The sequence below is a fragment of the Engystomops pustulosus genome, chromosome 6 (genome assembly GCF_040894005.1).
Source record: "Engystomops pustulosus chromosome 6, aEngPut4.maternal, whole genome shotgun sequence".
Lineage (NCBI taxonomy): Eukaryota > Metazoa > Chordata > Amphibia > Anura > Leptodactylidae > Engystomops > Engystomops pustulosus.
The window spans coordinates 132062950-132087931 of NC_092416.1; the positions used below are offsets into that span (position 1 = coordinate 132062950).

General features: G+C 40.6%; 1 protein-coding gene across 1 annotated transcript; it reads left to right on the forward strand.

Moving 5' to 3' along the window:
* The first annotated feature begins 7733 nt into the window (after positions 1-7733).
* On the forward strand, positions 7734-24982 carry RAB22A (RAB22A, member RAS oncogene family). The gene is made up of 7 exons (XM_072111062.1): positions 7734-7886; positions 8728-8807; positions 11658-11739; positions 12877-12948; positions 13123-13229; positions 17630-17739; positions 18602-24982. Exons 1-7 carry the CDS (start codon positions 7851-7853, stop codon positions 18694-18696), a joined length of 582 nt encoding a protein of 193 aa, XP_071967163.1. The 5' UTR covers positions 7734-7850; the 3' UTR covers positions 18697-24982.

Sequence of the window (24982 nt, forward strand, 5' to 3'; positions counted from 1 at the left end):
TCAGAAGACCCATAATATCAGAAAACATGTACAAGGAATTATAAATCCCCCCACAATCTTTTCTCCACCTAAAGTTGAATGTACAGCACCATGGAATTAATAGTATTCTATAAATAATAACCATAACAAAATAGCCACTGGATAGGTTTTGTAAAAGCAATGTTAACAGCTATGTAATCAGGCAAAGGCTTATGTGCTGCTGCCACCTGTGACCGCACCTTTAGGGTATGGTGACACGTACGGCGGGTGTCACATGTGTGGGGCGGGCCTTGGCCAAATCGTGTATGCGTTTAACACATGCGTTTGGTAACGAGAGCCGGTGTCTTGCATTAAAACAATGCAAGACACCGGGTTCTGGTTACCAATCTTTTGCGTTTCTACTGAAACGCATATGCAATTGAGCCAAGGCCCGCCCCCATACCCTAGTGGTACATGTGACCGCATCATTAATGTTTTTCTTTTTTAGATGCAAGACACATGGTGTTTGTTACCAAATGATGTGTTGCCATTGAAATGAAAGCGCCAAGTCCCAAAGGGACCAAAGCCATTTGCGACTTCGGGCGCTATTTTCCGTTACGAGGTTAAACGCAGTGAAAAAACGGTTATTATATTTTGATAGATCGGGCATTTTCGGACGCGGTGATACCTAAGGTGTGTATGATTTTTACTGTTATTTATATTTATATCAGTTCTAGGGAAAGGGGGGTGATTTGAATTTTTATGTTTTTTTAATTTATTTATTTTTTACTATTTTTCACACTCACCAGGGTACTTTAACCCTAGGTTGTCTGATTGATCCTATCATATACTGCCATACTACAGTATGGCAGTATATGGGGATTTTGCATGCCATCTATTACAATGTGCAAATGAAGCAAATGCCCAGTGAGTATGGTGGGTTTTCTCTTTTTATCTTTTGGAAATGTGTAAATTTTAGGGCTAAATGAACGTATAACCGGCACAATTTAACCATTCTAAATTTCACCTCCATTTTGATTCAATTACTATGAAGATCTCAAGGGGTTAACAATCTTCCTAAAAGCTGTTTCGGATAGTTACAGGGGTGCAGATTTGAAAATGGTTTGGTTATATAGGGGGTTTTGATGCTAAATATGTAAAATTTCATTCAAAACTGTTTTTATCCCCAAAATAGTCAATTCTGAAAATCCGGAAAAGTGATATATCCGATTTGTAAGCCGCGTGATGTCAAAATAAATTATGCAGACATTTAAAAAAGGATGAAAATGTAAAGTAGACAAATGGGAAATGTTATTCAGCAACTTATTTGGGTGACAAATCAATCTGCCTGAAAACGCAATGATTTAGAATTTCCAAAATGGCAAATTTTTCAAAAAATTCATCATTTTTTCTTTGTAAATAAATGCAAAACTTATCAGCCGACATTTACCACTAAAATGAAGTACAACATGTGGGGAAAAAAACTATCTCAGAATCGCTTTGATAAGTAACAGTGTTCAAAAGTTATAACCATATAAAGAGACGCAAGTCAGAATCCAAAAAATGGGGCTGAGCCTTAAGCTACAAAATGGCTGCATCCTTAAGGGGTTAAAAAACGCATGCGTACATTTTTTTGTGTACAGAGCTGTATGAGGGCTTGTTTTCTGTGCAATAAATTGTGCTTCCTAGTGTCACGCTGTGTACTAGGAAGCTGAAAAGAAATTCCAAATGTGGTGAAATTTATGATAAAAAACATTTCTGCTATTTTCTTGTGGGGTCTGTTTTTACGTCTTTCACCTTGCCCTTAAAATGCCACCTCACTTTACTCTTTGGGTCGGTACGATCATGAATATGCCAACAGTATATATTAATGTCCATATAACCAGATGAGGTTTTCATTTCTATCATTTTGGGAACTGAATTACCCTTTGAAAAAAATGTACAGGCAGTCCCCGGGTTACATACAAGATAGGGTCTGGAGGTTTGTTCTTAAGTTGAATTTGTATGTAAGTTGGAACTGTATATTTTATCATTGTAATCCCAGCCAGAACTTTTTTGCTCTCTTTTTTGCTTGTGACAATTGGATTTTAAAAATGTTGGGTTGTCATAAGAATCAAGATTAACACTAAAGCTTCATTACAGACACATTTGATAACTGTTACAGCTGATTATTGTAGCCTAGGACTAAAGTACAATAAATTACCAATATCCAGTAGTCCGTTTGAAACTAGGGGTTGTACAGTTAGGGCCAGAAATATTTGGATAGTCACAATTTTGGCGAGTTGGGCTCTGCATGCCACCACATTGGATTTGAAATGAAACCTCTACAACAGAATTCAAGTGCAGATTGTAACATTTAATTTGAAGGGTTGAAAAAAAATATCTGATAGAAAATGTAGGAATTGTACACATTTCTTTACAAACACTCCACATTTTAGGAGCTCAAAAGTAATTGGACAAATAAACATAACCCAAACAAAATATTTTTATTTTCAATATTTTGCTGCGAATCTTTTGGAGGCAATCACTGCCTTAAAGGGGTTTTCCCATCTGGGCATTTATATTTAATTAAATTAATTTGTCATATGTAAACATTTCTTCAATTGGATGTTATTAAAAAAAAATGTTCCTGTGTGAAGACAATTTCTCATAAATGTAGTTATTCTGTCCCTTAGAAACGAGATACTTTCCTCGGATACGACCACGTCATACTCTGGCAGCGGTGGCCAGACTTGCGCTATAGAGTCCTGCCGGACCACCAGGATTCAGCGATCATTACCACAGGACGGCTGTAGGACCTGCAGTAACTCACGGACATTTATTATACAATAACCTTTTGTTTCTTTGTGCACTCAATCTATCAGACGTGGCCGTATCCGAGGAAGCTATCTCGTTTCTAAGGGACAACATGGTTACATTTATGAGAAATTATCTTCACACAGGAACATTTTTTTTAATAACATCCAATTCAAGAAATGTTTATATATGGCAGATTTATCAAACTGAATATAAGTGCCCAGATGAGAATACCCCTTTAAGTCTGGAACCCATGGACATCCCCAAACGCTGGGTTTCCTCCTTCTTAATGCTTTGCCAGGCCTTTACAGCCGCAGCCTTCAGGTTTTGCTTGTTTGTGGGTCTTTCCGTCTTAAGTCTGGATTTGAGCAAGTGAAATGCATGCTCAATTGGGTTAAGATCTGGTGATTGACTTGGCCATTGCAGAATGTTCCACTTTTTTGCACTCATGAACTCCTGGGTAGCTTTGGCTGTATGCTTGGGGTCATTGTCCATCTGTACTATGAAGCGCTGTCCGATCAACTTTGCAGCATTTGGCTGAATCTGGGCTGAAAGTATATCCCGGTACACTTCAGAATTCATCCGGCTACTCTTGTCTGCTGTTATGTCATCAATAAACACAAGTGACCCAGTGCCATTGAAAGCCATGCATGCCCATGCCATCACGTTGCCTCCACCATGTTTTACAGAGGATGTGGTGTGCCTTGGATCAGGTGCCGTTCCCTTTCTTCTCCAAACTTTTTTCTTCCCATCATTCTGGTACAGGTTGATCTTTGTCTCATCTGTCCATAGAATACTTTTCCAGAACTGAGCTGGCTTCTTGAGGTGTTTTTCGGCAAGTTTAACTCTGGCCTGTCTATTTTTGGAATTGATGAATGGTTTGCATCTAGATGTGAACCCTATGTATTTACTTTCATGGAGTCTTCTCTTTACTGTTGACTTAGAGACAGATACACCTACTTCCCTGTGAGTGTTCTGGACTTCAGTTGATGTTGTGAACGGGTTCTTCTTCACCAAAGAAAGTATGGGGCGATCATCCACCACTGTTGTCATCCGTGGACGCCCAGGCCTTTTTGAGTTCCCAAGCTCACCATCCAATTCCTTTTTTCTCAGAATGTACCCGACTGTTGATTTTGCTACTCCAAGCATGTCTGCTATCTCTCTGATGGATTTTTTCTTTTTTTTCAGCCTCAGGATGTTCTGCTTCACCTCAATTGAGAGTTCCTTTGACCGCATGTTGTCTGGTCACAGCAACAGCTTCCAAATGCAAAACCACACACGTGGAATCAACCTCAGACCTTTTAACTACTTCATTGATTACAGGTTAACGAGGGAGACGCCTTCAGTGTTAATTGCAGCCCTTAGAGTCCATTGTCCAATTACTTTTGGTCCCTTGAAAAAGAGGCTATGCATTACAGAGCTATGATTCCTAAACCCTTTCTCCGATTTGGATGTGGAAACTCTCATATTGCAGCTAGGAGTGCGCACTTTCAGCCCATACTATATATAATTGTATTTCTGAACATGTTTTTGTAAACTGCTAAAATAACAAAACTTGTGTCACTGTCCAAATATTTCTGGCCCTAACTGTATGAAAGTTGAGTGTTCTTAAGTAGGGGACCGCCTGTATTTACATTTCTTAAAAGAAACCTACCATTTAGAATGGTCGGTGTAAGCTGTAAGTACCGGGCACCAGCTCAGGGTGTGCTGGTGCCGGTACTTACTTTCGTTAGTGTTATAAACCGCGGTATCGCGGTTTTAACACTTTTTAAACTTTAGAGCAGAAGAGGCTTCAGGCGCGCGCCTACATAGGAAATAGCGGAGATGTTGCGCGCGGTCGCGCGCAGCGCCGAAGCCCCTTCTGCTCTAAAGTTTAAAAAGTGTTAAAACCGCGATACCGCGGTTTATAACACTAACGAAAGTAAGTACCGGCACCAGCTCACCCTGAGCTGGTGCCCGGTACTTACAGCTTACACCGACCATTCTAAATGGTAGGTTTCCTTTAATAAATGGGAAAAAAGTATCATTTTGGACATTTAGGTGATATTTTCCCCAGCAGAAATAATCATTTTTATATTTTAATTTAACATTTTGAAAAAGGCGACACCACAATAATTTATAATTTTATTTATTTTTATATAACTTCAAGGGAAAGGAGGGTGATTTGAACTTTTCGTTTTTTTACTATATTTTTAAGACCCCTGACGGGTCTAGGGGTTCTGATCATTTCTACCATATGGCCATATTACTGCTCTTCTGTATCAGTCACTGACAGACCATTATGTATTATACCTCACTGCCAGCCTCAGAATCACTTGCATGTGCATCCTATAGACTCGCATGCAAGTGATTACATACCAAAACCGTTTCATCATTGGAGCTCCAGGCTGGGGGCTTGTATTGATGATAAGCTCCAATGATGAGCTGGCCGTGGACGCTGTGCGTTCTTCCGGGGCTGTCTTTGGGAGAGATGTGCAGCAGTATATGGCCATTTTACTGCTCTTCTACATATATAGGGTCCACATACAATGTGCCACCACATTTCAAATGGGTACCAGCGTCGGGTGTCCTTAACAGCCATATGACGTAATATTACATCATGTGTTGTTTAGGGGTTAATAAATATGACATACAAAGGACATCTAAAGAGCTTCTAAGACACACCAAAAATCTACTCACAAGTGATTTGTCCACAAGTGATTTTGTTGTCCAGGTGCTGTCCCAGCCTGCATCGGACCACAGTTGGACAGAACTGTAACTCACACAGCTGTGAAGGCGTTAAGCCAAACCTCCACCTCCTCAATTCCCTGACAATGACAGCTCCACCACAATTGTCACCGACTTCACAACTCCACAGCTCTGTTTTTTCCTGGTCACTTATGCAGTTCTAATGAGAGCAGGCGTTCCTTCCCAGTGCCCTTTTCCATTGATCTGTAGTATAGGAGCTTCCCACCTGAGCATGTACGTATGACCTCTCCAGTTCCTGGAACAGTTCTCCTCTGTGACCTGATACATACAACCAAAATGGGGCACAGAATAGAGCAGCACATGGAGGAGAGAAAATGCTGCAGTGTGGTGCAAGAAGCACTCCTGGGGCCAGGAAAAAAAGAGGATTTATTTATTTTTTGTCTCCAGTATTAGTAGTTGTCTGCTCTGGGTGCGTAGTGTTATTTGTTTGCTCTGTGGGTCTTTAGTATCATAAGTTGCCTGTTTTGGGGTCTCCAGTGTAATTATCTGCTTGAGGGTCTCCACTATTATTGTCTGCTCTGAATGCAGTATTTGGTTGCTGTACTGTGGTATTTCTGGGGTGGCATTTTGTGATGCACTGTGGTTGTTGGAGCATCTAGGGCAGTGATGGGCAAACTTTTGAGCTTGGTGTGTCAAAAATCTCCAAAAACTGAGTATAACTCTGGTGGTGTGTCACCTTGAGAAAAAAAAACTAATTTTGTGATATTTATGGTTTAAATAACAAATATGTATATTTATATAACTTACCTGCTTAGTGTCTTCTTTGTTAATCTGTATGTTGGTTTCTTTTGTTGGTCTTGTTGTTATTTAATTTGTGAGGGGGAATTCTTCCAGTGATGGCGAACCTGTGGCAGTCCAGCAACAGCTGGACTGCCACAGGTTCGCAATCACTAGTCTAAATGTAGCTATTCTATACGTATAATGAGCTCCTCCTATAGACTCCCAGACCTAGACGCTCTGTGCCGGAGCTCTGCTGTTCTGGCCTACAGACCTCCGGCACAGAGTCACACTACAGCAATTGTTTGCTGCACCTGGCCGTGTAGGAGCCGAGCATGAAACGTAACTCTCCGGCGGCTGCGTGTCACTGAAAATGGCTAAGTGTGTCAGTGCTGACACGCGTGTCATAGGTTCGCCATCACTGATCTAGGGTGTTGGTCACTAGGACGGTTTCTTAAAGGGGTTGTCCCATCATAGCAAGTTAGGCCCTGCCCACAGGATAGGGCCTAACTTCCCGATCGGTGGGGGTCTCAGTGTCCCAATATGACCGAAGCAGCTTGTCGCGCACGTGAGACCTGTCTCGTTCATCTCTATGGAACTGAAGAGGATTGCAGAGTTTGGTGCTCGGCTATTTCTATCAGCTCCATAGAGATGAATGGGGCAGCCCGCACATGCGCGACTGACTGCTCTGTTCATCTTGGGGTGCAACATGGGGGGAAAGCAGACCCATATTCATATGATCCGTGGGGGTCCCATTTCTGAGACCCCACCGATCACCGATAACCATGTGGCCCTTGGAATAAATCCTTATATAAAAAATAGAACAGACATTTAAAGGAAATTTCACAATATTTTTTATAATTTGTTATATATTTGTGCAGTCAGTCCACTTTTTCACAACTCTGACTCCACTTCTCTGAATCCACAGCCCTGCTAACTCATTGACAGCCTACTGTGCTATGTACGGGTCAGATGCTTTTCACAATCCATTGACCTTTAACCTGTGCCTGCAACCTTTAGCTAGTGTGCTGGCCCACTCCACCGCAGGGCATACAAGCCGTGATAAATAAAAGTAACTACATCACATCTTATCCTAGTGTGGTCACAAAGCAACTGTGGGATTTGTCACTGGATAAGACGACAGGTCTTATCCTAACTTCTTGTATTCAGGGGTCTCCTATGCATAAACCTGGGCTTACTGTGTGATGTTTCACTGACAGCATTTCATGCTACATCAATCTTGTAAGAAAGGCAAATACTGGGGCTCAGGTGAAGAGCCTGTCTAGAAGATAGAGCAGGTTGTTGTTCTTTCCATAGGTAGAACACATCACCCTGCAGCTTCCATTGAAAGGAGTGGGACACGGATTCTAAGCGGAATTTTTCACATCAAAATCAACTGTAAACTAAGTGTAAGGGATGGATACACCTGGACCGGGCACTCAGGGGGGCACAGGGAAGCCCCGGGCAGGTGACACAGAGGGGAGGACAATGGAGGCGGCTCCACAGCCCTGGGAGGGGGGACGGTCCTGGGCGGGATGTGGAGGCGGGCACGGCTGTTACAGGGCCCAAGGAGGCCGCAGATTTGCCTGTAGAGACTGGGCTGCCGCTAGAGATTGCTGGGCATAGATGCCATGGCGCTACGGGAGCTGAAGGTCTGCCTGCTGGGGGTGAGTGCCCGGGGCTCTGTGCCAACATGGAAATCTATGCAAATGTATGACCCGCACCCGGGCCGCACATATGACATCACTGCCATGTCTGCTGCCACCTATGTATTCATGGCTCTGCCCATCCTCATGCCACCTGGATGTATAGTCACCACCCCGCACCTATGGCATGCATATGCTTATGGCTGTATTAGACGGCACATACCGCCCCTTGTCATCATATGCAAAAACTGCAATTTTTGTCACAGCATACAAGTGCAATAGATTTCCAGAATAACTATAAGATTAGTTCTATCTTAGCCATCACTGCTGCCCCATTAGATACCATTGATCATAAACTGCAGCACTTCAACTCCTCCAGTCCACTGGTCCTGTGCTCTGACTGTCAAAAATGTCATGTGGACATAGAGGGTCATTTATCTTATTTCCCCTTCTCTGAGCATCTTTTGCGCCTTCTGTGACTCTATTTTTTGCACCTAATTTGTGTTTGTCAAATAAAGTTTTTTTGCGCCTTATTAGGCGCAAATTTAAGAAAAGGCAGTTTTTCATACACTTGCCTTTCCTAAGCATGGTCAGGACTGGCGTGTTATTGTGCAATTATTTGCGCCCATGTAGTTGCAAATCAATGTTAAATAAGGAACGGACATCTGTAAAAAGGCGCAATGTAATGACAAATAGGGCCCAACAACACACAATGGTTACACAGCGAACTGAGGCGTAAAGAAAAACTGCGCAAAACAGCCATTACGCAGCAGAAAGGCGCAAAAATACAAATGGAAGGAAACGTTAAATGACCCCCATAGTGTCAACATCATTGGCTGCTCATACTTTGCTTTTGTTACAGGATACTGGTGTCGGCAAATCAAGCATTGTCTGGCGCTTTGTAGAAGACAGCTTTGATCCCAACATCAATCCCACTATTGGGTAAGAGTCTTTGTAAGGTGATGATCATCTATTGGTGGCTAATAACATTGTATCTTTTTATATATTTATTTTTGGAGGAGGGGTGGTTACTTAGCTAAAATTGTTTTCAACAGGAATATTAACATGGATTCAATTCCGAAAATGTGTAAAATTGGTGAAGATCACTTATTCATTAGTGTAATACACTAGCATTGTAGTGCCATATTCACATTGCAGAAAAGAATCAGATTTTTGATATGCTGAAAATAAGTGACATGTCACATGAGCACAGCGTGGTGTAAAATTGTGGCATTATACCTTATACCTATCAGACTTCAGCTGGTTTCTGATGCCTGTGGGATTATCACTGGGGTAAATCTTGCAGCCAATCCTTAACGTGTGAAGGCATCCTAATACAAAAAAGTAATATTCGGCCAGGCATCTCCTTTAAGGGTTCATACACACGCGTTATGCCCGCCGCGCAGGCTCTATCTTTTCCCAGTGTGTGCCGTGCCGCCATTGCCGTCTAAGGGGACGTATGTGCGGCCGCGTATACATCACCATAGACGGCCGTCTGAATGAGCCCTAAGCTTGATATTTCCTACTACTATTATAGCCCAGATTTTAGGGTCAAGGAAGCAGAGATATGGGCCACTGCAGGGACATGTTCTGGAGGCACAGGAGGAAGGCAGGTTAATTAAATACATTGTGCGGCTCTATAGGGTTCTTTTTTGACCTTAAAGAGCCATCAGAGCGAAAGACTTTTATTAAATGGCTACTGCAATGTAAACCTCCACATTACAATAGATCAAATCTAGCTCTACTAGATCAAATAAGCTTCCTGTCCCTTTAGATTTATATTTTTGGGTGTAATGCTATATTAAAGGGCTTGTCCAGAATCCTCATGGTAGTTCACTATCTGATGGATGTTGGGCTGACACCTAGCCCCTGCACCTATCAGTCTCATAGATGTAGAGCACAGAGCCTGATGCAGTTGGGTTTTTTGGTTGTGGACAGAGAGGTGAGGCGCCACATCTTTTGTTACATCTTCTACTAAACTGGACATTGAGCTATTTGCTGCATGCTTGTTCCCAATGTGTATAAATGACGAACAGGTAGTGCAGTGGATAGCCTATCAATTTTAAACATCAGACAGACTCTCATGGCTACATCGAATCCTTAAAGGACACCTGTCATCAGGTCTCTGCCACTAGTCCTGTCACCTCTACCTGTTGGAGCAGCTCACAAGGATCCATCCCAGCCTTTATCTAGTTATTTCATACATTAATCATTATAAAAATGTAAAAATGTATTCTTTATTATGTAAATGAGGCTGGTCACATGGTCAGAGGCAGTGATTTCACCCCTTTTACCCCTCCCCTCCCCCTGCTCATGTCTGTGTGTAATGTATAGTAAAGCATTGCTAGTGTGTGTGCTGCATCTGCTGACATGCTGCAGCCTCCTAATACACATGTGAGAGACACAGACATCAGCTACACATGAATCTGACATGTTCTGCTATAACATGGCTGCCTGGAGCTGTTGTATCTCTCCTACACACACACACACACATGCACACACAGGATGCAGGGGCCACATGGAGGAGAGATTACACCATTATACATCACATCATTGTAGAGGCTGTCAGTCAAGCACTCATGAATAAGCTGGACAGCTTGAATATGCTAATGACTCATTGGACATTTCACAGGTCATTTGCATACAGCTTTAGGACCTCATTGCTTAAGTTTACAGGCATGTAGAGGGACAATGAAGGGATAGAGGCAATGCTCTCTAATGGCAGTTTATGAAAATCTATTTAGATTAGGGGGGTTATTTTGCATGACGGGTTCTCTTTAAAGGAAATCTTCCAACATCAAGGATAGTAAATCAAGCCCACTGACGTACTGGTATGTGCCCCCATTGGTAGGATCCCCTCTTCTTGCCTGAGGGGCTCCAGGTTCCATAAGTGTTGATGGAGCCTGGAGCCTCTGGGGCTAATTTGCATAATTTTAAAAGCCTTTTGTGTAAAAAGAAGGGTTTTGGAAGCTAAAAGAAGATCAGACCCTACCAGAAGGGGCACACACCAGCATGTCAGTGAGCTTGGTTTACAATCTTTTTATCCAGGTGGTAGATGTCCTTTAAGATTTTTAAAGATCCCTGTTTTGTGGAAAACAGCTTTCTATTTATCTTCTCCTTTTGACAGCTTAAGTCGCTTCATTTTTGCCATACTGGCAAATTGTTTACTTGACTGTAGTGACATGCATGTGATTCTTTGTCATATTACCATGGCCACAAGTCACTCCCAGTGCATCCTGGTGATCACTGTCAAGTGACAATGAAGTAAACGGTAAACATAGCGACATGATTGAGAGAGTGGCAGGACCATGTTACTCACAGGACAATGTTACTGCTCCAACTCGCCTCTCAATGGGCAAACACGGACTACATTGGCTTGCAAAGTTTTCCAATGGAAATTGTTTATTAAGGGTTTCCAAGGAGCTGTGGTCCATGAACCACACATTGTGCAGGAGCTGTGTGTCCTGTTTCATGGACCAACCCCACTAGTTATTTATAATGCAGGGACTCCTTACATCACAGAGCTCTGGGGTCTGTCCTTCAAATCCGTCCACTGTGACACTGCCCTAAGGCATCTCACCCCCTTTCCTTGGATACAAGGAAACCTGACACAGAGGACAACCTTCAGCAACTTCCTTTTTCCATGATAACAAAATCAATTTAAAGAAATGCCCAATTACAATGTTACTAAAAGTGAGACAAATGATTTACTTCATTTATTTTCATGTTTTACAGCACACACAAAACAATATTTTGATCACTATAACTTAAAAATTATTACGTTCTCTCCAGGGCCTCTTTTATGACCAAGACTGTACAGTACCAGAACGAACTGCATAAGTTTCTTATCTGGGACACTGCTGGGCAGGAGCGGGTAAGTACTTAGTGTATAGTAAAGCACTGTTCTCAGTATCTAAAACCAGTCACATTTTTAGGAATAATCTATTTATGTACTGTAGATGAAAATAGACATAATACTTAGTGTTGCTAAAGCCAAAAGAATGTATACATAATTTTGTTACTCAGGGAATGGAGTAATATCATCAGCAGGCAGTGGGGTCACAGCTGCCTACACATTGTTAGGGCTCATTCAGACTGCCGTTATGGGGGCATGATTTGCGACCAGTTTACGGCCCCCATAAATTTCTATTGCTCCCGATGATGGTGCGGTGAGCAAACAGTGTGTTTCTGTGCCCGCTCGTCTGCCTATTTAGTGAAGAGCACTCACCCCTCCCACCTCCTCCCGACCATGTACATGCCTGGGATTTTGTCCTGGCAAATACCTGAACTTTTGATGCGTCTGGATCAGCCGCTTTTGATGACTTGCACCCGTGATTGACCCAAGTGCTGCTCCAATTTTCTACATTTATGTGCATGTGTAATGCACCAGGAGAGTGATGGAGAAACATGTTGGAGCAGGAGCTGAGCTTGAAGAATTTTATTTGACAAGGAATTCTAGTTGGGTTAGGGATGAAGTTCCAGAACCAGATAGGGGTCACTTCAGTTTCATAGTATTAGAACTGATACCTGCAGTTGATGCAGATATCCGTTTGCGGAGTCTGGAACCTTGAGTATATATCCCTTCTTACTGTGTGGTAAAAGTAAGTGCTCCCTCTTAGTAACTACAATCCCCCAACATAAGTCACAGACTCTTTATCCATTGGTTCGTCCCATAGGAATAAGTTTTTACTAAATACAAAAATATAATTAAAGGACATCTACTATCAGATTACCTGATGGTAAATGACTATTACATAAACCATGCCCTCCCTGTCCCGTTCCAAGTTTCATTTGTTATATCTTTGCATGGCCGCATTTCTTTAAAAAATAAGTTTAGAAGATATGCAAATTAGCCTACAGTTAGTCTGATGGTAGATGTCCTTTAAAGCTAGAGTGAAAAAGTAAAAATGATCTCCAAGTGCAGTATTATATCACTGTTTATATGGTAGAAAGGACTATAGATCCATTTTTGAAAATCTATTTTTACATTTTATTTTTCTTTTGAGTGTAGTTCAGAGCCCTGGCGCCGATGTATTACAGGGGGTCTGCAGCAGCCATCATAGTGTATGACATCACAAAAGAGGTAAGAAATGCTTGTGACTTGTAAGGTTTTTCTAGATGATCTTTTGTTTCCTTTGAAATAAGCAACTCCAAGAGAAATAATTTTCACCTCCAGGCAGTTATTGATTGTTGAATGTTGTGTTGTACCTATAGTCACAATAGAATTCCTATGTTATGCTTATTGTATCTATTACAGGAAACTTTCTCAACACTAAAAAACTGGGTGAAAGAACTACGTCAGCACGGACCACCTAACATAGTGGTGGCGATAGCTGGGAACAAATGTGACCTTAATGATGTCAGGTAACTCACAGGGCAGAGTAATACATCTAATGGAAGGTACCCATCTGACTACAGACTGCTGCTGGCTTTTAAAAAAGTTTTAAATCCACTACACTGGTAAATTGATGTGCTTGTATTCTGGTTAGATGGAGTCTCAATCTACTGTAGTTTGCCACCAACATTTTTGCAAATACTGTATTTTTCATACTATGTGATGTGCCTTACTATTAGGTACAACTTTCATTTAGTAATCAAAAAAAGGAGTTATATATTTTTGAATAATAACAAAAAAAATTGTTCCTGGTTGTTACACTCAAGCACAACTAAGACTAAGAGAAACCATCAATAAACTAGATTTAAATAAGAACACATCAAAAACCTTATATAGCAACTTCTTTATAAACACAGAAATACAAAAAAAAGGTATAAGTAGGGGTTACAAAGAAATCCTAACACTATCACATCAAGGGAAACTTCCATTTCAAATAAAATGGGAAAAAGAACTCAACAAGGAGTTTGATGAGAATGCTTGGAAACATGCCCTATCCGCCACTTCCCAAACATCCAATTGCACTAATCACTAAGAAACATCAAGAAAATTGATATACAGATGGTATCTCACGCCATATAGATTGGCTCTAATGTACCCGCATAGGACAAACTTATGCTGGAGATGCAATAGAGACATAGGATCTCTATTACACATATGGTGGTCCTACGACCCAGTGTAATCTCTTTGGGACCTAATCCATAGAAAATTAATAGAAATCATACCATATCCCCTGGAGCCCAGAAGTAGCCCTCTTATCATTAGGACTAGAAGAAATGCCCTTCTCCCACCTTACCACTATTATGCACCTTCTAAACTCCACAAGAAACCTAATAGCCAAAAACTGGAACTCAACAACATTACCCTCCATCCATCATCTGTTGTACAAAACAACTATAACTTAGAATCCCTGTTAGCACTCCACAAGGGTAACAAAGACTCCTTTACAAGTAAGTGGACGGACTGGACAAATTACGTCTCCAAGCATCACTCATAACATATTCAGACTTTTACTATATATGTTGTATTCTCCCTAAGAAACACCATCATTGCGTATTAAACTACAGGCACTGTTATTTTTATTTTCTTTTTTAACTTCTATGTTCTTATATGTCTTTATTGCATATGTAGCATATCATATACCAGCAAAGCATTATGTTTTATAATGTCATAATATTTAATATGATACTCATATGCGCTGTTCATTGTATTAAACTTTAAAACCAAATAAAAATAAAGTTACAAAAAAAAACAATGCAAGATACACACACCTCTTCTACATCCATCCATTCTCATACACACAGGTCTGCTACATCCATTAATTCACACGCACAGCTTTGCTACAGCCATCTATCCATAAACGTACACATCTCTGCAACAGTCATCCATTCACACGCACTGTCTGCTACATCCATTCACACTCACAGTTCTGTTACATTTCATTCACATACAGCTTTGCTCCATACATTCACTTGCACGCATAGCTCTGGTACATCCATTCAGTCATACAGCTTTGCTACATACATTATTCACTCTCATACACAGCTTTTACATCCATCCATTTACACACACAGTTCTGCTAATTCCATCCATTTACACAAACAGCCCTGCTGCATCCATCCATTTACACAAACAGCCCTGCTGCATCCATCCATTTACACTAACAGCCCTGCTGCATCCATCCACTTACACAAACAGCCCTGTTGCATCCATCCATTTACACAAACAGCCCTGTTGCATCCATCCATTTACACAAACAGCCCTGTTGCATCCATCCATTTACACAAACAGCCCTGTTGCATCCATCCATTTACACAAACAGCCCTGCTGCATCCCTCCATTTACACACACAAACAGCCCTGCTGCATCCCTCCATTTACACACACATACACAGCTCTGCTACATCCCTCCATTTACACACACATACAGCCCTGCTGCATCCCTCCATTTACACACACATACACAGCTCTGCTACATCCCTCCATTTACACACACATACACAGCTCTGCTACATCCCTCCATTTACACACACATACACAGCTCTGCTACATCCCTCCATTTACACACACATACACAGCTCTGCTACATCCCTCCATTTACACACACATACACAGCTCTGCTACATCCCTCCATTTACACACACATACACAGCTCTGCTACATCCCTCCATTTACACACACACACACACACACACAGCTCTGCTACATCCCTCCATTTACACACACACACAGCCCTGCTACATCCATTAATCAAACACACACAGCACTGCTGCATACTGTACATGTTTTCATTCAGGCACACCCAGGTCTACTACATATATTCATTCACTCTCACTGTAGTATGTTAGTATATGGTAGGATCGATGAGAAAACCTAGGGTTAGAGTACCCTAAGAAGTAAAAATAGTAAAAATAAAAATGAAAAAAAATTATAATAAAAAAAAAAATTCAAATCACCCCCCTTTCCCTGATATAAATATAAACAGTAAAAATCATAAATACATTAGGTATAGCCATGTCCGAAAATGCCTGATCTATCAAAATATGATAACAGTTTTTCACTGCTTTTAACCCCATAATGGAAAATAGTGCCCAAAGTCGAAAATCGCACTTTTTTGCCATTTTGAAAAATATTAAAAATTCTCTAAAAAGTGATCAAAAGGTCATACAGTCCTTAAAATGGTAGCATTGAAAACTTCATCAAAAGTCATAAGAAATTACACCACCCACAGCTCTGTACACCGAAGTATAAAAAGTTATTAGCGCCAGAAGATGGCAAAATAAATTTATAATTTTTTTTTGTACAGGAGGTATTAATTTTTGTAAATGTATGAAAACATTATAAATTATCCCCGTAATTGTACCAACCCAAAGAATAAAGTAGAAGTGTAATTTGTGGCGTACAGTGAAATCCATACAATCCAAGCCCACAAGAAAACAGCGCTTATGTGTTATTTCACTAATTTCATTTAATACAGTCACTATGAAGTGCAATTTATTACGCAGAAAACAAGATATCACAGAGCTCTTTACATGGAAAATTAAAAAAGTTATAGATTTTTTGAAGGTGGGGAGTGAAAAATGAAACCGCAAAAACGAAAAAGGGCTGCGGTAGGAAGGGGTTTAAGGACATCTTCAATCGGATTACCTGATGGTAGATGCTTACAACTTACCTCTCTGTCCCATCGCCAGAAAACGTATATTTGTATCTTTAGAACGGTCGCTTTTCAAAATATCCATATGAGTCGCCATCGATGATAAGTAATTTATCCATAGCCCTTGCCGCATTGGCTCCACCTACACTGTGCTAAGAGAGCCGGTGACTTCACAAGTTCTCTTTCTGCTATTCTTGCGCGATCCTAGCATGCCCTCGCTACATTCTGCTATGATCATGTACAGTGCGAAAATAGCAGGAGAAGAGCTGGTGACGTCACCGGCTCTCTTAACACTGTGTAGGCGGAGCCAGTCCATCACGGGCTATGGATAAATTACTGCTCAGTAGAGCCCCTCAGGCTCACTTGCATATTTAAAAAAGCTTTATTTCTACTAAATATGGTAGTTCTAAAAGATACAAAAAGAAGTTTTCTGGCAATGGGCACGGGACAGGGAGGTAAGTTGTTAGCATCTACCGTCAGGTAATCTGATGGCATATGTCCTTTTAGGACCTTAGAGTAATGTGAAGTATTGAATCGGTCATGCTACCTGCAGGGATTACTCATGTTGTCAGAGAGAAATCAATGCAGAAGGTCTTCTCTCTCAGAGAAGGGATGAAATGCCAATGCTTTGCCTGATCTCCAGTACAGGAGGGTTTGGCAGTACTGGATCCTCCTGACTTTGGACTATACGACACAGGCACATTTTACAAAAGCTCTCTCTTCTAAAAAGTGCAGATTATAGTCCAATAATACTGTATATATCTATATCTGAATGGATTTAGGCATTTTATTAAAAGGGTTGTCTTGGATTTAAAAAAAATGTATATATGGCTGAGCTGGGCTATAAACCTATAAACGCCAAATACTCTCCTCCTCCGGTGCTCCTGGTCTCCTGTAGCGCCCTCTCTTTGTTTACAGAGGCCGTTGCTTTCGTCTCCACTTTCTTGCTCCTGCTACAGCATGAGTTTCAGAGTGTAAATCGGCCAATGCATCAATTCTATGCTCCAAATTCTGGCATAACTGCAAAAATACATTCCCTCCCATTTATTCAAGTTGTGCTGCAGTACCAGAAACGGCCACACTAGTACGCATAGCTATGTTATTTTTCTTGTGATGGCTTCTTCTTTATGTTTAGTGCTGCCCCGGATCTTATACCCCACCAATCAAACTGCTTCCAATCCAATTTATTTATAATAGATATTTTTATGAATATTTTCAGAGAAGTGCTGGAAAAAGATGCCAAGGATTATGCTGACTCCATCAATGCTGTATTTGTAGAGACGAGTGCCAAGAACGCCATCAACATCAATGAGCTCTTCTTAGAAATTAGTAAGTGTTCTCAGTAAAGTGAATGTGAATATTGCTGTATATAGTGACTCCCTCTTTAATAATGCAGTATTCATATTGCAATATGCCTGTATAGAGCACTTATGAGTTAGAATGAATGCCCAATAAAAAGCGAATAATCTTCTGTTAAGTCGCTAAGCATCTGTCTCTTACCGTATTGTGTTGTACCACTTGTTGGATCTTGTATATTCTACTTGTGTCTCTTCAAGTTCAGAGCTTAGGGATTGTTCCCTGTAAATCATTCCCACTCTCCGTACACCAGATTTTGTGCATATGACTCCTATCCCCCTCTATATGATTCTGACATGACTATGTAAGCTCTGAGCATACATCAACACTTACCGTATTTTTCGGACTATAAGGCACACTAAAAATCCCTTGATTTTCTCAGAAATCAAAGCTGCGCCTTATAGTCCAGTGCGCCTTATATATGAACCATACTTACAGACAGCAGCTGCCTTGAACTGTGCACAGGTCTGCCACCTGCTGGTCATTCATCTTTATAATCAGGTGCGCCTTATACTCCGGTGTGCCTTACATATGAACCTAGACGTTTTAGCAGGCATTTATTGATGGTTCACCTTATACTCCAGTGCACCTCATAGTTCGAAAAATACTGTACATTTAATAGATTTGTAACATTGCTTTATTTTATGAAAATTTATTTGAAAAAATGGTGCACAAGAGGGAATGCAGTTGATTTTGATTTTGTTATTCTGCTGAGAAACCACAACTTCATAGAGAACCATAGTTTTCATATTAATGTCCATAGTGTTGAGATCCATCAAATGAAGAATTATTAGAAATGATCCAGCGGTAATGATTCTCCTGCTTACACTTTTAGGCAGACGGATACCCTCCAGTAATGCCAGCGCTGCCACTGGTAAGGGATTCAAGCTTCGTAGACAATCATCAGAGGCGGATCACAGGTGCTGTTGACTAGACGCATATGAACTGGTAGACAGGACTATATGGCAGCCGAGCCTCCATCAGATTGAATACCACTATGCACACAGTGTGTTTGCGTCCTCTGCTACAAGCTTTGCACAAATTATATCTACTTAAAAGGGAAAATAATGTATACACCGTCCATCATATTTTGTACTGTATTATACTCTATCCTATTTTATCTTGCAGCATAACCCATGGGCTCCATATATGTCCTCCGGGAGGACATTAAAGGATTACTGCCATCTCAGCCAGTGAGATGAGATGGCCGTCTTCATCACACTGAGATTGTCAAATTTGCAGAAATTTGGCTGTGTTAGAGTTTTTCCGTCACTCTACGGCCTCATGCACATGAACGTATGCTCATCTGGGCTGTAGCGCAGGCTACAGTACAGCCAGGTGCAGGAGAGAGGAAGGGTGAGTGCTTCTCACCCCTCCCCTCTCCATTGAAAGCACAGACCGGGTCCCAAAGATGTCTATGGAGGTCGTGCTTGCGGCCAGATCACGTTCCCCCATACACCTGGTGTATGTAGGTGAAAAGGAATAATGGAAACACTAGCACTCTGAGCTTCCCAAATCTGCTTTGTGAAGAGCCTGCTCTACTATGCTGGTTTTGTAACTCCTATTCATCTCAATGGGAGTTAAGAAAACAGTGCAGAATAGCCGTATTCAATTGTTTTCACATCTTCAAACGCCTCGTAGTGGTGTAGACATGGCTATCCTCATATCAGCCATGAACATATGTTTTTTTTGCTCATTTTTTTAATATTTCATTGTTCCTTAACTGGACAATCCACCAGTCACAGGGGTCTTATTTCTATAAAGTTTAATAATCTTATACTGACAGCGATATAGAGGCCCCTATTGAAACAGGCACGGCACTGATGGTCCACGGCACAGGACATCGGATGCAATAGAGGAGATGTAAGCATAATTATTTTTCTTTGTTTTTACAGCCCCCCCCCCCCCAGGCCACTTATATAGATTTTGCATATACAACCCATATAAACATTCTACTGTGTATGAACCAAGCATTTTATTTTATTACATCTCTAGTCATGAGAATATGCAGTAGACCTCAGTAGTCATTTAGCCTATTCATAGAGCAGGGCCACACAAGTAGCTGACAGGTAAGAGTTCCTGATTCCTGGAAACTGAAAAGGTGATTTTGATTATTCCATTGAACCATCAATTAAGCACAAACCTGGTGGCATGTGTAGTCAGAGGGCAAGAGGCAAATGTGTCTGTAGGGAAATATGCTGGTAATGGTTTTAGCAGTACAGACTACAATACTCAATTTCAGTTCTTGACATTCAATAACCTCTTAAAGGGAAGTATCACTCTCATCAGGGGACCTGTTCCTCTTGTGTTTTACTTACACTTGTCTGTGTTGTGCACATTTAAATGGGCTACTAAGCTCTGCCAGTGTTTTACTGTTTTACTTTTTTTTAATCTTTATTTTTTTTACTTATGAATACTTAAAGGGATTATTGAGTTTGGAAAATAGTTTTTTTTAGAAGGATTCCCCAACAAAAATAAGTTACAGCGTGTCCATGTACCGAATTTTCAGTCATTAGTTTTATCTGTAAAGGAATCTATTAAGTATTCAGTTTCTTGGCATTGCCATTTTATGTGAAATTAAACATTTTATAGTTCTCATTGATGGTAAAGGGCTGTGCATACTGTATAAGGCTACATGCACACTGCCGTTGTCAGCCGTAACCTAGCATGGCGGGCACACGGCGGCTCTGGGGAGAGGAGGTGAGCGCTGCTCACCCCCGCCCCTCTCCATAGGGATATATGGTGCACCACGCCATATGCCGAGAAAAGATATGACACGCCGTGCGCCCATTGCCGTCTATGGGGGACGTATATCAGCCGTATAGACTTGCTAGATCATCCAGGAGTAGATGCCCTTTGATTTTGCTTTGAGCTGAGGATAATAAATGCAAGCCTGAACCCCCTTCCTTCACAATATTCGCCTAGAATTTCCATTTAAAAAAAGGGGGTTTTCTAAATTTTGTCACCTGCTCCGACACTTGTGTTCTCCTGTGGCAGTGCCCGTCTCTGCCCACCCTTATACAAACAGCTGGTTTATACCCAGTGTTCTACGGTACAGATATAACTAAAATGGTCCATAATCAAATAGCAGTTGAATATATGTTTTTTGGCTTATTTTTAAAAAAAAATCTTATATTTTTTTAAAGGAGAATTTCCCCCTATTTACTGTAGATAGCTCTGGGCTTAAAGGGGTGTTCCCTCCTGAGCATTCACATTTAATTTATCTTCCATATATTATCTATGTATACTTTTTCAATTTTTTTTTTTATTTTTTAAACATCACATGTGTGAAGATAGTATCCCATAAATGTAGCCATGTTGTCCCTTAGAAATGAGATAGCTGTCCTTGGATATGACCAATCATGCACCCAAGAATTGGTGAAAAATGATGTGTGCGTGCAGATGGATTTTAAGAAACTGGACAAGAAACTAAACTTTTAACAATTTTGCATTAAAAAAATATACATATTCAATAATGAATAGTTAATTTTCGGAAAGGAAAGACAACCAAATACGTGATGTATTCCCTATGCACAGGGGATTCAGCCAGCAGTATTCTTGTACTGAATGTTAAAGTAGAGAAAACTTATGAGGCAACCTCCTAAGAGGAATAGAATTGGATAGCTGAATTGAAACTTGCCTGATCCCTTTCTCCCCCAATTTCTGTCATACTCATTCGATGGTCAGCCTAATCTAGTGCAATTGGCCGGTTTGAGAGATTGCATTCAGGAGATAAAGAAAGTATGTAGGGACATAATAAAAAAGATCTTGTCTTTAAAAGGTCTCAAAATAAAAACAACCTCAGATGAACAACACACAAAAAGTTATATTATGTCATTATTATTTACAGAGACTCTACTAGCAGGATCTAGTAATCTAAACGCAAGACACTTACATGCTGCAATGTGCCTGCTTGGTCTGCATTTGTTTTTGTGTTTTTATTCTTATGGTCTTGTTAAAATTATGCATATGACCCTAAGGGAGGCTGGTGGCGTCACCTCTCTGCCATCTCTCAATTATTCACGCCCCTTTGCAGGGCTCACTGTCCACCTCCTCCCTCCCAGAGAGCTGGTGACATCACTCGGATCGGTGAAGTTCCCGCACATGTGCAGTCGTCCCTGTTGTGCTGAGCACTTCAGAGAAGAAAGTCGGGTGACAACACTTCAAAATAGGCCAATATACAAAACCATGTTTGAAATACTAGGTACACCCATGAATCAGTACCATGTATCAATAGAGCCATCCTATACCAGCAATAACTTGAAGTCATGGTTTTCTGTATCGGTCTCTCACATAGTTCTGGAGGAACATTGCTTTAGTTCCGGCACTGCATTTCATTAATGGCTGGATTTCGACGGGGCCATTGCAGCCCCTTGACTTTTTACTTTTTCAACAATTTGCTGGTGTTCTTGGGATTATTGTCTAGTTTGTCCAAACTTTATATACTGATGCCCTTACTTTTGACTCTGGAAAACCCATTGAAAGACCCACTGCCATGGGACCAGCACCACAGAATGTCCTGATGCTAAAAGTTGGCATCATGGGGTTCTGCTTATTACAGGGCATCTTGCAGTCGTACCCCTGATGTGAGAAATATAATCATATTTTTTTTAACAGAATAGGGGATAATTGTTCTTTATGGAAAGCAACAATTGTTTCTCTAAGATAATTTCTTTCTGCATTGGCATTGAATTAACACGTCTGAACGCTCTAAAATGTCTGCTTTTATAGAGGTGGTCACACTTGCTGATGATTAGTCAAAGACATCTGGTTAGCAGTATCTGGCTGCTTCTTACCCTTAATTCCTATGCTGTCTCTTCATCTTGGCATCATTTTTACATAATATTATTGACATAATTTGCTGTTGTTCTTTTGAGGTTGTATGTTAAGAAAAGTATAAGAAACAGATATTTTTACAATACAGGCAGTCCCCGGGTTACATACAAGATAGGGTCTGCAGGTTTGTTCTTAAGTTGAATTTGTATGTAAGTCGGAACTGTATAGTTTATCATTGTAATCCCAGCCAGAACTTTTTTGGTCTCTGTGACAATTGGATTTTAAAAATGTTGGGTTGTCATAAGAATCAATATTAACAATAAAGCTTCATTACAGACACATTTGATAACTGTTACAGCTGATTATTGTAGCCTAGGACTAAAGTACAATAAATTACCAATATCCAGAGGTCCGTTTGTAACTAGGGGTCGTATGTAAGTCGGGTTTTCTTAAGTAGGGAACCGCTTGTATATTTTGATAAATGAAACTACAGAATTTGGAGAGGTTTTGCTTTCTTTTCCTCATGACTGTACATCTAATACTTGTGGACTGCAGAAGGAAGCAAGTGCTGTTCATAACTTTCCATTGAGTCCAGTGGAGAAAAAGGAAAGAAAAGCTCTGGCCAAATCTGCTGAATTTTGCACATTGCATTAGTTTTGTGTTAGTAGATACTGAGCGCAGTTAGTAGGAAACAGCAGGTCTGTTCTCTCCATGGACAAAGACAGAAAAATACCACTTTTAGGTAATATTTTGTCAGATGTCTTTATTAACTATTTCAGAGATATATGGGCTGTTCATTGTAGATGAAACTCATGAGTAAGAGACCACTGAATTACCTATTTGGATATTAGAATATAGGTTTCGTAAACTAGATGCCCCTTTTAATAAATTGCTTATCCCCCTAGGTAACAGACACTGTGGGTCAGTGCGCTGGTTTATGTGGGCCTAGTGGGGGGATCGCCTATCAGCTCAGAATTCCCTACTATGGCCACGGGATAAGTGTCTAGTAGGTGGGACATCTGGGACACCAGTGACCACAAGAATGGGGATAGTGTGATACCCTTTAACACTGCGGCTCCTTCTAAATTGTCCCTGTTTATTTGCTGGGTACTGTAGTTATCCATGAAGTCAACATTCACCTGAATAGCTTATAAGGTGCCACCAGACTGAAAGGGACCCAGCACTAACACAGAATTATTGACTCGTTCAGTATCCAGTCCAGAGATTGGGCTTTCACTGATAACATTAAGTGAAAATGCCTCCTTACAAATCATTTTTATATTACTCGCTTCTCTAAGATCATTGCTGATGTCTTTCGACCTTGTCATTGTGCTATAAGATTCACAATTCACAGATTGAGTATTCAGCCCAAAACCGCCAATTTTTTTGCCTTTATGGGGTGTTCATACTTGCTGGTACTTGTCTGGCATGTTTTTAAAACTGGTGACATATCCTTAGGGTGGGTTATCATTATCTGATCTGTAGGAGTATGTCATCTGGACCGCACACTGATTTGCTGTTGGAGTGCCCCACCTTCTGAGCTATGGAACCTATGTAGCTGGAAGCCAAGCCGCTATCCATTGTATAGGGGCAGGGTCTGGGGATTACAGCTAAGTATCTATTCAAATAAATAGGAGTGAGCTGCAGTTTCCCAACTCCGTCACTATACAGTGTACGGAGCCCTCTACTTCTTGTTCCAATCCTCTTAAAGGTTTCTGTGCCTATAGGTCACTAGTATGAAGAATGCATTAAGAGCCAAACAGCCCATTGGGGTCCGTTCACATGTGAACACCAACCAGTTTTGTCAAGAATATAACAGCTATGTGTATTTTTGTGAATAAAACCTAATAGCCATCTTAGAAATTAGGATCTTTAAAAATGCCTCCATCTTTGTATTTTCCTTGGCAACTATGGCTTACAATACGCCATTACATTGGACAACACTAATATTTACCATACAGAATGCTAGTATAAAATGTTGTGTTTTCTATGGATTTTCACTATATATTTTCATCTATATAAATAAGAGGATTTTGTATTTACCTTGTGAGGGTCAAGTCATATGTCAAATTGCAGTTGCTGCAGAATTTGAATGGGCCTTCATAGATAACGTATGGAGAAATTGTCATGTGATTCTATTTAATTAACCTCCAAATATTCTTTCTTCTACCCTGTACGCTGCCTGGCCAGCTGCTTAATATTTAGTTTTAATATTAAAAGGCAAAGCTAACAAAAAAAACATGTAATTTTTGTACTTTGGACTTGGGCTGGTTCCAAGCAAAAATATAACCATTGTATTGTGTTTTGTGCTAATATTATTTTTCTTAATTTGTGTTATTATTGTCTATTGTAAAGGGAATAATTAAGCTTTTTGATCGCAAACTATTTTAATCAACGTTGTGTTTTGCTCAAAAACAATAAAATTTCTAATGAAAAATAA